Here is a 15,499-nt window from a genome sequence, read left to right as displayed (position 1 = left end):
TCTGAGTTTACATACGGTCACACAGGTCCCAACAAAGCACACATCCTGAGGTGCAGCGGTGGCCCCACCAGCACACTCATATCTGTGAATACAAGCGTGGCTTCTGCATTGTGGTCAAGCCGCAGAGAGCCAAACCACATTCCTGCCTGCATCCTCTCTGAGGACTGTCAGATCCCACCGTGGATACAGGGCCATCCACATGGCATTCAGGCCAGCACCCCAAATTCTGTCTACACTGGAACATCGAGGCTGAGGACTTGATAGCTGCTGTCTGAATTGGTTCAGTACACGGAAACTGGACTTGAATCCAGGAAGGAGCACTTTAGAGAGCCACTTATCTCACACCCTCAGCCTCGACCTGGCAGAATGCTACTCCTGTAAAGACAACGGTAGTATGTGTGTGTATCTGTCTGTCTGTCTATCTATCTATCTATCTATCTATCTATCTATCTATCTATCTATCGATATAAGTGTGTGTATGTGTTCATTTTTGTTATCTCATCCTCTCTGTAACTATCTGAGGTACATATTATCATTCTTACAGAACTGATGAAGACATGGAGCCCAGGGAAGCTGGGTGACCTGGCACCTGCACCCACAGCCAGGATTCGAACCCAGTTCTGTCTGGCACCAAACTCATGCTCATTTCCCTGCACCCTGTGTTATTTAGTTAGTAGTTTTCTTCCTCAGATTTAATCTGTTTTAGAAATTGGATCAATGAACTAGTTTTGGGACATCTGTCTAAATTATATTTATATTATATTACATACATCCATCATCCAAAATGATTTTTTCCAAAACCTACCTAAATTTGCATGCAAATCACTGGCTATATCCTATAAAAAGCACATCAGAAAATTCTGATGTTCCTATTCTTTTTTTTAACTATTTTGAGAAAGAGAGAAAGTGTGAACAGGGGAGGGACAGAGAGAGAGAGAGGGAGAGAGAGAATCCCAAGCAGACTCTGCATTATCAGTGCAGTGCCCGATGCAGGGCTCGAACTCACAAACTGTGAGATCATGACCTGAGCTGAAATCGAGAGTCGGACACCTAACTGACTGAGCCACCCGGGCGCCCCCTGATGTTCTTATTCTTAAAAAAATAGCTTAAAAAATGGCTTGTGGCAGCGTTAGTGCCTATAAGCTGTCTGGATCCTTGTCTAAAGGCTTCAGTATCAAATTATTCTTTTTATGATAGGACATCATTTATTTTTGGGTTTCAGTCAACAAATACGAAAAATACAGATAAGTCAGGTGGTAGTTTTGGTTTAATTATTAATAAGCACTATCAATTGATTAATAATCAATTATTAATTTAATGGAACCGTCAGAGCTAAAGCTTGAAATGGCACTGAAGCATGGAGGTCTGATTTAATAAAAGTCAAACCTAATGAAGAGTTGAGTGAAACAGCCTCAAAACTATAAATGGGGCTTCTCTCACTGAGCATAGTGGTTTTGAGATTTGTCCCTGTTGTTGCATGTGTTGGTGGTTTGTTCCTTCTTGTAGCTGGGTAGCATTCCATTGTCTGGAGGGACCTGTCATTGTTCATCCATTCACCTGTTGAGGGGCATTTTGATTGTTTCTGTGTTTGTGATTATGAGTCATGCTGTATAACTGTTCACAGAGAGGTTGTTATGTGCACATGTCTTCATTCCTCTTGGGCAGATACCTGGGAGCAGAGGTTCTGGGTCGTACAGTAAGTGCATGTTTTGTAAGAAACTGGCAAGCTGTCTCCCAAGGTGGCTGTCTCATGCTGTGTTCTCAGCAGCGTAGGAGGGCTCCGGTTCCTCCATGTGCTTGTCAGCCCTCAGTATTGTCAGGCTTGTGAATTTCTGCTATTCCGGCAGACATGTGCTGATGTCTCAGGAGGTTTGGGCTTGCATTCCCCTGATGCTTAATGGTTTTAAACATCTTTTCATGTGCTTGTTTACCATCCATGTATCTTTGTTGAAGTGTCTATTCAGAAATTGCGTGAATTTTTAATTGAGTTGCTCATCTTCTTATTGAGTTGTAATAATTCTTTATGTAATTTGAATAATAAATGTCCATCGACAGCTGTGTAAAAGCATATATACACATACACGTGTATAAGAGTGGGGACTTGCCCTGGCTTTGACAAAAGAGCAGCACCCACTGGGTACATCCAGATCTTGCATGCCCTACTTTCAGACCCAGAGTCCCCCACCGTGAGGATTTCCGGGACTGGTACAAGCAAAACAGAGGGCACATTTTGGTGCAAGAAAGGTGTATAACATCCAGATATATATGCAGACTATGATAATTTGTTGTCAACACACAGCTTCACTGTGAAGAAGCGTCTTTGCTGCCTCTCCTAGTCACAGTGCAAACACTGCATTTCCATCGGTGCAGACCGTGTGGCATCACGCCCGCGGCACTCCCAGATCTGTCCCTGGCTGATCGTGCAACACATCTTAGGTGTGTTTCTACTTTCCTTTGGCAAAGATGACAATTTTCAAAGAGATTTTCCATTTTTCTTCTCTGCATGCAAAATGGCATAAAAATTATCAGGTCAACCTTCTTATAAATAGTTTCACTGGCAAGTGACCATCTGAGAAAAAATATCTTTAGAAATTTGTTTTCACGGAAATTTGATCAGATTTCCCCCAATCAGAAAAGCATGATCTAGGGAGAGCATCAACATTTGCAGCAGTCAGTGTGCATATTTTGTTACTTCTTACAAGAAGCAGAGGTAAAAATACTAAGCCCCGTGTCATAAAGAGACCCCTTCCAACTGCATGTCAGTTTTCATTGCTGAAAATGGAAACTTAGGGGTGCTTTTCTGATATTGTCCTCCTCAGGGATTCAAACTTTAAACGTGGGTTATAAGGAATAATAGCTTCAACTTTAGAAATATTTTTCTTACTTTTACTCATGGGTAACCAAAGACCTGGAGAATACAGTGCTTTTTCCCAAAAGCATATTGCAAACTAGAATTTTATAAACAAGTCCCGACTTGTTAACCATAAGGATAAGCCATTATGTTTGATCATTCCTGAACCACAGACATAGCTGCTCTGATTTCAATCTGCATAAGCTATAATTAATTTGATTTTAAAAGTGTAACTTTTGTTTAGCACCTGTACTTTTAAATTTCAGTCCAAAGACATTTCAAAGAGGCATCTTACACCATGGCAATGGGTTGGAAAATGCAGAGAACACAGCTCCTAAGAATCTAAGAGTTTTTTTTTTTGTAACAAAAACTGATTGATCCTGAAGGAAGTGAAAAAAAAAAAAGGAGCCTTAGAAGGGAATGTTAATGCATGCATATTTTTGGTACATTAAAGACTGCAACGTGCTAATTCAAGCACTGTTTGCTTTTTGTATATAACAGGATTGCTGTTTTCAAGGGAAAAACAGAAGATATTTTTTAAGTGCCAAAAACTACTTATGGAGTCTGAAATGCATTATTATTATTATTAATTCTTTTTTTTATTATTATTAATTCTTACGTCTAGCATCTGTGAATAGCTTCTTATACGAGAAAACCATTTTTGGGTCAGCTGAAGGCCAAAAATAATGAGCTGGCCTCCTGCCTCTGTGTATTGCATTAAGTAGCTGCCAATTAATAAAACTGATTTTTTTTTTGTTCCTGGGATAAATTTCAGAAAATGAAAACAAACAGTTGTTGGTGATTTCCATAAATTTCCAATAGAAAAGAATATATTTTTCACAAGATTAAAGACTGCACTATAAGTAACCAAACAATTACGAGAAGCTGCCCGGTGTATTTCTGTGGTTTAGCAGAAGGGCCAAGTCGGAAGGAAAAGACATTCCCGGCATTTTCTGAAGCTAGATAAATACAGAGAAGAAATATAGATGAAAGATGGAACTGCTCTACGCAGTCCCTGCCAGATTCCTCGACTTTTTGGCATAGTGATTGAATTTGGCAAATGTAACCAGTAACAATCTTTTCCATTAAAAAGAGCAGCATATACTTTATTTTACCATACTGTTTGTGCATTTTTGACCCTCCAAAATGGTCTCTCTTTTTTAGAAAGTGATTCTTTCTGCAGAGTTGGCTGCAATTTCATTTATTTGAAATGGATCACTTATCACCAAAAAAAGTTGCAGGGCACAGCTACTGCTGAACAGCTCCAGCAGACCTACAGCTCGGCAGGAAAAGAGACCGAAAGATGCTTTAACATGTGCCAATAGCACCTCATGCCAACCTAATGCCTTGATATCCAAACCTGTGTAAATTTGAGGAATCCTGGACCGTACAGTTTAGACAACATAAGCTACCCGTTCCTGTCATTTTCTTTTATTTGGGATCAGAAAAACTCTAATGTAGCCTGATGTTCCTAATTTTGGTAACATGATTACGTGAAGTAAAAGAGTAACTCGCCAGTCCCAAATCTAAATTTCAGGGACTCCAACACTTCAGAACCTTAAAATATTTTTCTTATCTGGCAGTGATACTCTAGTAAACTTATTAGGATAGGTAAGTAGCAATCCCTAAAAATAGGATGCTGAGGATCAAGTACCAAGGCCATGGTTTCCAGCTTCACCCAAGTCAGGAAAGGGAAGCTCACACCTGATATGCCTCTCGTGCAACTCAGATTGAAATGACTTTTTGTTTTACCTTTCATTGGTTTCATCTGAACTAAGCAAAAATAAAAGATTAGGGTGCTCACCTGTTGCTATGAAGTTTTTGAATGCAACATGATGGACATGTTTTGGTTTTTAAACAGCCAAAAGTTCAAGCAGCCTTTGTACAGTTGGCAGTGATTTGTGTATATTATTGCTCTAATGTTATCTGCCATATAGAGCACTCTTTCTTAACCATTAAGTAGCAGCTAATTTAAAGCAAGGGAAAAGCATTAGCTTGGTGTGAGTGCCAGATAAACCCTGTGGTTTCAATTTAAAGTCTGGAGCCAACAGTGACAGATATAAAAATGAGAATCTATAATTTGCCAAGTTTAAAGTCCCAAAACCAACATGTGAATGCTTCACTGGTTTATATGTGCATAAAATAAAGGCTGTTTTGCATAGATTCAAAATGCTAAAGGAGTGTTGTTTCTTAAATTTAAGATGACAGTATAATAATAGACCACATTTAATCACAAAGTATTTGACAAGAAAAAAGAGCCAAAAGTCACTATTTAAATTTAAGAATGCTAAATCCATACCAGCAGTTGGCAATAGCGAGGTCTGAAATATCTTCAATAAAAATTATAAATAATTACCTTTCACATTTTATAATTTACATCCATTTAACTCACAAAGCTTCCTTTATGAACAAGTTCTTTTAACTTTATTTATTTATTTTGAGAAAGAGAAAGACACAGAGGGGCCATGGGGAGAGAATCCCAAGCAGTCTCCACGCTGTCAGTGCAGAGCCTGAGACAGCTTCAATGTCACCAACCATGAGATCATGACCTGAGCTGAAATCAAGAGTTGGATGCTTAACGACTGAGCCACGCAGGCACCCCAAGAACAAGTTCTTTAATAAAGTAATAATAATAATAAATAGAGCTAGCCAGAGCTGTTAGCAAGAATTTATAATTTTAACCAACAAGGCACACTTTAGAAATACTGGGTAAAATGACTTCTGTACCTCTTTAAAAGATTTGCAACAATAACCTCATAAGTAAAGTATATATAACTCAAAAACACCCTCAATAACAAGCATGATGATAAAAGACAGTGCATGTCCACTGACCTAACAATTTCTCCTGTCAGTTGATCCAGAAATCTAAATCCTGGCTCATTACATTAGTGCACACCTTTTACAGTATCTTCCTGGCCCTCCAGGGATGCTCCTGACTGTCCCTGTACCTCACCCTCACTCAGGTGAGCCTTGGAAGCCATTCGGTAAAGGGAACACACTGTCCACACCGATTGGATGAGGGGTGGGCACTTCTCCCAAACCAGGCCAATCAGATTCCCTTCTGTGACATCTCTGAATTGAAAACTAGGAATAATTTTGGCCACACTAAGGTTAACTGGAGAGTGAAGCTTGGGGACACAGTGGAGGAAACAGTGGAGAAATAGGGAAAGCCAATGGACAGAGAAAGAATAAAATGAAATGGATACAGAAGTGAGGACAGATGACAGGTGAAAGAGAAAAAGATGTTAGGAAATCCGTGAGGCCCTTGTCCAGGCACCTTGTTAGGGCTCAGCTGTTTCCTTGCCCATGACATCTGTCAAACATGCATGTGTCCTCTTTGGTGCCTGAGCTTATTTGAGTTATTTATGTTGCTTGCAATTTATTGTATCATAATTGATTCTGAATTCCATCTATGGGTCTTGAAACATCACTTAGACTATTGAACTAAAGCTTCCCAATCTTTAAAATGGGGACAGGAATGCCTGCATCACAGGGTTATTGCAAAGATTAAATGAAATAAGAAATAAAGCACCTACCTCAGCAGTGACCACTAAGTGATGGGCTGCTATTTTAAAAAGAGATTATCCTGTAATTTACATTACATATACAGCCATTCATATTACATATTTGTTAGTCAAGGGAAAGCACTTCAATCTCTTATTAAGCTAATATTTTAGTATTTGCTAATCATTCATCCAATGGGCTATTCCAAATTATTTGGTGAAATTTAAAATTAAAAGGGGCTTGCTAACACCTATTATCACTGTGGTTATTTCTCACTTTGGAGTAAAAACCTTATTTAAAAATAGGTTTGTGAATAAGTCCTTAATTCTTCCTGTTCCCTTAATCTTGCATCTAATTTGTAACAAAGTCCTGTTTAGGCTGCTGTGTTCTCATGCACTGACAGCTCACCACCTTCCCAGAGGGCTCTTCACTTCCACTCTTTGTGACCTGCTCCCTACACACCTTGAAGAGTGATCTTCAAAAACATAAATGGGATCATAGCACTGTTCCAATTAAAATCTTTCAATGGCTTCTCCCTGCACTAGAATAAAATCCCAATTCTTTACCGTGGTCTGGCACTCCCCATGTAATCCAGCCCCCCTTGACCCCCTGCGACTCTCCGAACACATCTTGTTCACTCCCCCATTCCATCACTCAGCCTCAACTGCCCTGATCTTCCTGCAGGTCCTTGGAAACTCTAAGCACATTTGCACCTTATGGCCTCTGCACATACTTTCTGTCTGCAAACTCTTCTGTCTTCATCCTTCATAGCTTAGCTTAGATGAACCTGCTCCAAGATGCTTTCTCTGCCTTCCTTGTCCAAAGTATGTTAGCTCTCTGTTACTCTTCATCCAACCCCATTTGTTTCTTTCATAGCATTAAGTACACTTGGTAATTATTTTGTTCACTTATTTTTTTACCAGACCCCTTTTATAGTGCTTGAGAAAGTTGAGAGACCCTTGGTCCTACTCTCTCCTCCTGAATTCTGGGAGTGATGAATAGAAGGTCAAGTCCTGCCTGTGTGGAGAATCTGTATACTGCGTATTTATTCTGCCCCTTTGAAAAGGGATACCCTTGTGAAGGAGGAGTCATTTCCTGGATTGGCACTAACCATATGTGGCCATTCTTGACTACACTTTTCAAGAGGTCTTGCTCTCAGTTAGCAATGCATATTTTCCTCTGATTTCAGTAAATTAATAACCAGTACAGGGGAATAAAGTAGGGTGGAATCACCTCTTTTCACAAAGTCTTATCAATCTTCAACCATTTGAAGGATTAATTTGCTAAAAGGGATATGCAGAAGCATATAAAAGTATCTCCAAATAAATTCTATAAAGCCATAGACCATCTCCAGATAGATTAACTTCAAGTAGAAACTAAAAGATAATTCCCCATGGTAAAATCTTTAAATATATTTAAATGATAAGATGAAAGAAAAAGTCAAGTCAGTTAGGTAATTAAAATTCTAAACAAAAAATATTCAATTTTACATGTAACTCTCATCTAGCATGAAATCAGCACAGTAAAATAATCATTTAGCAATAATTAATAAAACCAATGATCAGTCAGTATGTAGGTGTACCAAAAATCTTGTCAAGAATGTTCATAGCAGCCCTATTTGTAATAGACCTAACTTATTCTCACTTTAACATGTAGAAGATTATTTAAAAAGTGTCATGTTCAAGTTATCCATTCATAAGTTTCTAAGAATGTTGAATAAGTACTACATAATTTGCAAACAATGTCTGCAATTATACATAAGGTGACATATTATATATCCTCTAGAACAAATGAGAAACTAGTATCTAAAATAAATTAGAAAACAGTATCTGAAATAAATTAGAAACTGGTGTCATGGTTTAAAAACTAAAAGGTTGAAGTCACCTATTATGAAATATTAAGTCTTAAAAATAAAACAGAAATAGCCTGTCTGCACACAAATCTGTGCACAAATATCCTGAGGGTTAGGAAAGATAGAGCTGAATCAATAATTTACAAATCATTCCAATAATCTATGTAAATATTCAAAATTTGAATATGATGGTGGTGGAGGCTACAGTGGCTGAAAAGCAATTGGCTGATGAAAGGTGCCTCTATACATCACAGTTACCTGAGAGATAATCATAAAATTTAGCATCTAAACTTAATAAATTCATTTAAAAAATAGGCTGAATATGGACTAACTCATCCAAATGCAGGATGTTAGAAGAGAGTCCCCTTGAAATATGAAGTCAGCCATGTAAGGGCAAATAAGTTTGCCTTATACTGAGAGTAGAAGACTTAACGGATTTTCTTGTCTAACTGGTGGTTTGGGATAATAATGTGAAATACTTAAATCAGGGTTGGAAAAGTTATAGTGACCACATGTTCTGATCCCAAATCAGGAATTTTAGCAATGTATATAAAAAGTTTTATGAGGGTCTAAAAATTAAATTACATTTATACCTTTAACATACATCTAGGCCAACTTTATAGAAAATATTAAAACTGTATCAAATTTGAATAGTTCATAAAGGCAGCCATGGAAAGAATATTTCAGTATCATTTAATTCTTTGTTCTGAGTTCCAGTGCTCAGTGCTCCTTACCCAGTGCTCCTCGAACTTCGCTGTGAATGCAAACCATCTGGGAATCGTGTGAAAAGGCAGATGTGGATCCAGTAGGTCTGCCGTGGGGTCTGAGATTCTGCATTTCTAACAAGCACCTAGGCGCTTCTGTTGCTCTCTGGCTGGGACCACACTTTGAATAGGAAGTCCTTGAAGAGCCAGGAAAGGCCCCAGACCAGTTGGCTTCCAAGCCACGAGCAACTTTGTCCCTTTATTCCAGTGTGCCAAGCAAATATTACATGTTTTTCTGCTGACAGGGAAAAACTTAGGAAGCAGTGTTGTAGAAGACAATGACATAATGCATTTCAATATACTTTCAAAGGCAACAACATTAATTGGATTGGCCAGGGATCTGGCGTACTGGGTTAGATCTTCCTTATTTTTAAAGCTAATAGCTTTGAGGGTCGTATTTTAAACTAGGTACCATGTAAATTTGTCTTCTCTCACTTATAGGAACTTGTATTTTTTATAGTATTAGCAGAAAGTTCTCCTTGTTTTCTTTTCTTTGATGGGGAGCAAATAAAGTGTCCTGGGGAGACTGTCTTCACATTTGCCAGGGGTCCTGTGAAGCAGAATTCTACAACTACATGCCTATCCTAATTCCACATGGGCAGAGCCACACTCATTCTGTTCAGCATGACATCATTCACTGGAGCATTCTACGTCGCACAGTCATATTTGTTGGGTGGATTAGCTTTCCATGCAATGGATTAATCATCCTCCGGGGTTCTTTAACCTTTTCCTTTGAGAAGGTGGATTTTTGTTTCCCTTGTGTTCGGCATCATGGGCCAACGAATGCAAATGATCATGTGGCTCTCTTGCCATTGGAACTCCTGTGGATCGGTGGCTCTCAAGCTTTCGTGTGCTTCTCAGTTACATTAGGAACTTGGTTGAAATACAGTTTCCTGGTCTTATTCGTGGAGAACATGAGTTAGTCAATTCAGGGTATGGTCCAGCAACCCTTATTTTATTTTTTTCAAGCTCCAAATTGCTTCTTGACAGGTGGACTCTAGACCACCCTTTGAGAAACGCTGCTTCAGTGGACCACAGTACATGAACGTGGCCCAGGAGTAACTGTTGGGAACGTTCCATAATACTCAGAGCATCCTGTAAGGAGACATGAAGGCTCTGAGTCGTAAGAAGTTGTGAGGCTAAGAATGGTCACTGTTAGTCATGATGCACTAAGAGACGTGAGCTTTTTGTCCCAGGTTTCCAGTTTGAACTTAGGTTTTCAATTTAATTTCTTTCATTAGGGGTTTTTCTTTTCTTCTTTTTTAAGTTTATTTATTTTGAGAAAGAGAGAGAGAGAGAGAGAGCAAGCAGGGGAGGGGCAGAGAGAGAGGGAGAGAGAGAATCCCAAGTAGGCTCTATGCTGTCAGCACAGAGCTGGATGCAGGGTTCAATCTCAGGAACTGTGAGATCATGACCTGAACTGAAATCAAGAGTCAGACACTTAACTGACTGAGCCACCCAGGTGCCTCAGGGGGTTTTCCTTTTACTGTATAATAATTAATGGTATTTATAGTACTCAGAAATCTGTCCTTTGATGGTGGGTCATGTTTTTAAAAGTAAAAAACATCACCTTTAATATATCTTATTTTTATTTATATATTTTTAACTTTTTTAAATGTTTATTTTTGAAGGAGAGAGAGACAGCATGTGAGCAGGGGAGGGGCAGAGGAGAGGGAGACACAGAATCCAAAGCAGGCTCCAGGCTCTGAGCTGTCAGCACAGAGCCTGATGGCAGGGCTTGAACCCACGAGCTGTGAGATCATGACCTGAGCTGAAGATAGACGCTTAACTGACTGAGCCACCCAGGCACCCCAGGGGGATTTCTTTTTACTGTATAGTAATTAATGGAATTTATAGTACCCAGAAATCTATCCCTTGGTGGTGGGTGATGTTTTTAAAAGTAAAAATAAGATATATGAAAGTCACCATTCATATATCTTATTTTTACAGAAAGATCTTAGACTTTTGGAATAGAGCTCATGTAAATGGTAGGTGTAGAAAATTGATATAAATTATTGAAAAAGGCTTAAATTAAATCCAAAGATCATGTACTCAAGTTTTTTAGTTTCAATTTTCTTAATTCTAAAAAATGCAAATATATACGTCTATGTGTCTATACATACCAACATATACAACACAAAATACCATTCTTATTAAATAAATTAATAGGTCATTACCTTGGGAAAATATAGCTACTCCTCTTAAAGTCTATGTACTAGATAGAAATAGAAGTAATATTTAAAAAAAAAAATCACAAAAGCATCTGGTTTTAACTCCGTATGCTATAACTCTTACCAGTAATGATGTTCAATTGGCATAAGTGAAGACAATGCAGAAACTGCAAGGAGAACAAGTGAGAAACAAGAAGGGGCACCATTCTACCAGAAAACAAGCATGCTCTCTGCCAAGTCCTCCAACACCCCCCGCCCCATGCCTTCCCAGACGGCCGCTCCGTCTCAGAAAGCAGCTTCTCCACCAGGCTTAATCTTTCAAACACAGCCTTAAACACCGGCGCCCACACCCACATATGAGCCATCAAGGCACTCCGGCTTTACCCTGCAGTGGGCGTTAGGAGAACAGACTCTGGGACCAGATTTCTTGTCCTTTCCTTATGACCTGGGTGATTCAGGGCAAGTCACTTAACGTCTATGTAACTCAGTTTCCTTACCTGCAAAACGGAGATAATAACAATTCTCACCTTATTGGAAAATGGAGAAGACTGAATCAAAGAATATGCGTGGATGAGCTTTTGGACTAGTGTCTGGCACACGGGAAGCCGCGTAAATGAAAAAGATATTACTTCCATCGTTATGTCTTTTGCTATACTTACATACAGCTCTCTTTTGCAGTGTCTCTCACCTTTAGCTTTTAAGAGGGGAGGGAGATTTACTTTGCTCGCGTGTGGTGGTGGTGACTTATCAGAAGCAAGATGGATTCGTTATAGCAGAGCTAGTATGAATGAAGAAGACAAACATCCTATTAGCCCACACCATCCTAGACACACTTGATTTTCCCAAGGGCTCCCCGGATGTTTTAGAAGACCTCATGGGAAAAAGTATTGCCTAGAGCTCTCCAAGGAAAACTTAACAAGAAAAAAAAAGTGGCTTTAGAGAATCATTCTTGAATCAGATTTTTAGATGCACTAAACTTGTAAGAATGCAAAGAATTAAGATTAAAATTCTGAATTCCTACTGAAGAGATTCTTATTTTGTAAATGTCCCTGTCAAAGCAAAGTGCTAAATAAATATGGAAAAGATGGCTCTGACTGGGTTTCATAAACAACTATTAAAGGGCAACATGGCCTCATGCAGTAATTTTCAATTCTTTTTAAGGCAACAAAAAGCTGTTTCGAAACAAGATCTTATGCATGATTACTAACATATAAAATGGGGGAAAAAACCCTCACTGCTCTATTTAAAGTAGGTGACCACCCCCCACACCAAGCATTGGCTTCCTCCTTGCCCTGAGTACTGCGCCCTGATCTCTCCCAGGGGAACCCTAACAGTCCACAAGACATGGTTTGAAATTCGCTCATCTAGTGGAAACAGCCCTAAACTAGACATCACAGTCATTTACGATGTTATGCCATGTGTTGACTGTGTGGTTTTCAGTACTTCACCGATCTGGGCCTTGCATTCCTTATCTGCAAGTTGTGTGTTTAAAATGGATAACTCACCTCCACCGGCTCTCTCACTTTCCATGATCCTACTGTATAAAGAAAGTACAAAAAGAAAATAAGGATTCCGCTTCATGCCAAGATAGGGTAACAAGAACTGGATTTATCTTCCTATCTAAAACAACTTAAAAATGGGTTAAAACACATAAAGCAATATGGCTTTTAAGATACTGGACATCAGGTGTCAGGCGTCAAACGACAGTGATCCCTGAGAGAAGGAAAACTCAAGAGGCGAACCCTACCGTCCCAGCCTGCTGCCTAGGACAGAGTTTACAAGGCCATTCGCAGCCCAGGGAGAGAGAACCTGAGCGAAGCGCGGCAGCTTCCCGAGCTGGGAGGCCAAGCTTGGCAGACTGGGGCTCTGTGATGACTAGAGTCTTCGGAGAAGATTACTGGAGAGGGGAGAACTCCCGGAGCACGGAACTGTGGAGACCTGCAGTCGGGGCGCCTGAAGCTTCAGCACAGAACCCATGGGCACCTGTGTGTGAGGAAACTGCATACCCGAGGACAGTAAAGGCCCACCTGATAGATCAGCTGCAACAGTCTCTGAGGCTCACGCAGGTCAAATAGTGCCTGATCCTACCACTCAGCAAAAGGCTTCATAATTTATGGGTGTCGGGTAGAGTAACCAGAAGGGTCTGACCTCAGAAGTGGAGAAGAATTAGCCTTACTGTATTTTTTGCTAACAAAGCATAGACCTGAAAGGATCAAACTGTTTCTAAGTAACATAAGTGCATCCCAGAACAAAACTCAACAATATTTATAGAAACGATCTATCACTCAACACATTAAAATTCAGTGTCTTCCAAGAAACAGACTCTTAACTACAGAGAACAAATGTTACCAGAGGGGAGATAGGAGGAGGGGACGGGAGAAATAGGAGATGGGGATTAAGGTGTGCACCTGAGATGAGCACCAGGTGATGCATGGAAGTGTTGAATCACTACATTGTACACCGGAAACTAATACAACACCATATGTTAACTCTACTGGAACTAAAATAAAAAATGTAATACAACACCCCCATCCCTGCCCCCAAAGTCAGTGTCTGACATGACCCATGATAAAGAGAAACATCAACCAATTGAAAGCAAACTGGAAATGATACTAGAACCATTACCAGAACTGGATTTCATATGAGCGAGAGGAAAGACTCAGTATGTTAAGGAGAGACACGAAAGGTACAGAAAGACCCAAATCTAATTTTGGGAGATGGAATTATACTACCTGAGATGTAAAACACACTGACAGAAATAAAGGTAAGTTAAACATTGCCTATATATATATATATATATATATATATATATATATATTTTTTTTTTTTTTTTCTGAACTTGAAGGCATAGGAATAGAAACATTCCAAATTAAAACACAGGGAGGAAAAAAGACTGAAAAAAATGACCAAAGCCATAAGAAGCTGTGCGAAAATGTCAAGCAGCCAGATGTAGGTGAAAATGGAGTTTCCAAAGGACAGTAGAAAGAGAAAGGGACAGAGAAAATTATTTGAAGAAATAATGGCTCCAAATTTTCCAAATTTGATGAAAACTAGAAGCCTATAGATCCAAGAAGCTCAATAAAACCCAAGCATAAGAAACATAAAGAAAACAACACCAAGACACATCATAATCAAATTGCTCAAAATCAGTGAAAATGATAAAATCTTAAAAGCAGTAGTGAAAAAATGACATCTAGGTAAACAAACATAGAAGGACAGCAGATTTCTTCTCAGAAACAACGCAAGTGTGAATAAAATGAAGTGACATGTTTACTGAAGGGAAAAATGTCATTGTAAAATTCTATGCCTAACAAAACTATTTTTCAAACACAAAGACAAAATAAAGTCTTTTTTACACATCTAAAAGACGAAAGAGGGGCACTTGGGTAGTTCAGTTGGTTAAGCATCTGACTCTTGGTTTTGGCTCAGGTCGTCATCTCAATGGTTCATGGGTTTGATCCCTGCATCAGGCTCTGTGCTGACAGCACAGAGCTTGCTTGGCATTCTGTCTCCCTCTCTCTCTGCCCCATCCCTGCTTGCTCTCTATCTATCTCTCTAATAAATAAATAGATAAATAATAAACACTTAAACATGAAAGAATTTATCAACAGAGCTGTACTACAAGAAATGTTAAAAGTCTTTTGGGCAGAAAGAAAATGATACCAGATGAAAATCTGCATTTATAGAAAGGAGTAAATAGCACTTTTTCTAATTTATTTAAATCTCTGTAATTTATAATCGGTCATTTACAGCCCAAAACAAGAACAATGTAGAGTTTACAACATGTATGAGTCAAATGCATGAGAAGCACAAAAGTCAGGAGGACAAAAGTGGAGGCACAGTGTTGTATGATTCTTCAACTATATGTTTCTGTGTATAATATAATGTGAAGATGATGTGCTGAATTATATATGTATACTATAAACTCTAAAGCAACCATTAATCTAACAACAAAGAATCATAACTAATAAAAACTAAACAAATAAATAACAAAAAAAGGAATAAAGTGGAATGTTCAATTAAGCCAAGAAGATGACAAAAAGAAAAGATGGGAAAGGAAAAAGAGAAGAACAAATGAAATGACATTTAAAGCCAACCATGTCAATAGCACATTAAATGTAAATAGTGCAGCACCCTGCCCCCAAAAGGCAGAAGTGATATGAATAAAAAAAAAAAAAAGCAAGTCCCAATTAAATGCTGCCCACAAATAGCCAATTTGGATTAGAATTAGAAAGCTTAGAAACAGGTATAGAATTTAGCATGCTAATTATAACCAAAAGAAAGCAGGAGTTTCTCTATTAATAGCAGAAAAGGCATATTTCAAAGCAAAGAATATGCCAAGGTATACAGGTAATTT

At 38.8% G+C, this 15,499-nt stretch overlaps 1 protein-coding gene across 1 annotated transcript in view; it reads right to left on the bottom strand.

The window, feature by feature from the left end:
• The window catches only part of ODAD2 (outer dynein arm docking complex subunit 2), a 180,470-nt gene that overhangs the window by 26,105 nt on the left and 138,866 nt on the right, over positions 1-15,499 (bottom strand). The window contains exon 20 of the mRNA XM_086715141.1: positions 2,306-2,499. Coding sequence (XP_086571267.1) covers positions 2,306-2,499 — 194 coding nt within the window. The remainder of the gene's footprint in view (positions 1-2,305; positions 2,500-15,499) is intronic.

The sequence above is a fragment of the Puma concolor genome, chromosome B4 (genome assembly GCF_028749965.1).
Source record: "Puma concolor isolate L17-30 chromosome B4, mPumCon1.1.hap2, whole genome shotgun sequence".
NCBI lineage: Eukaryota > Metazoa > Chordata > Mammalia > Carnivora > Felidae > Puma > Puma concolor.
The sequence above is the reverse complement of the archived record's forward strand: the minus strand, read 5'-3'. Positions and strand labels throughout refer to the sequence as shown.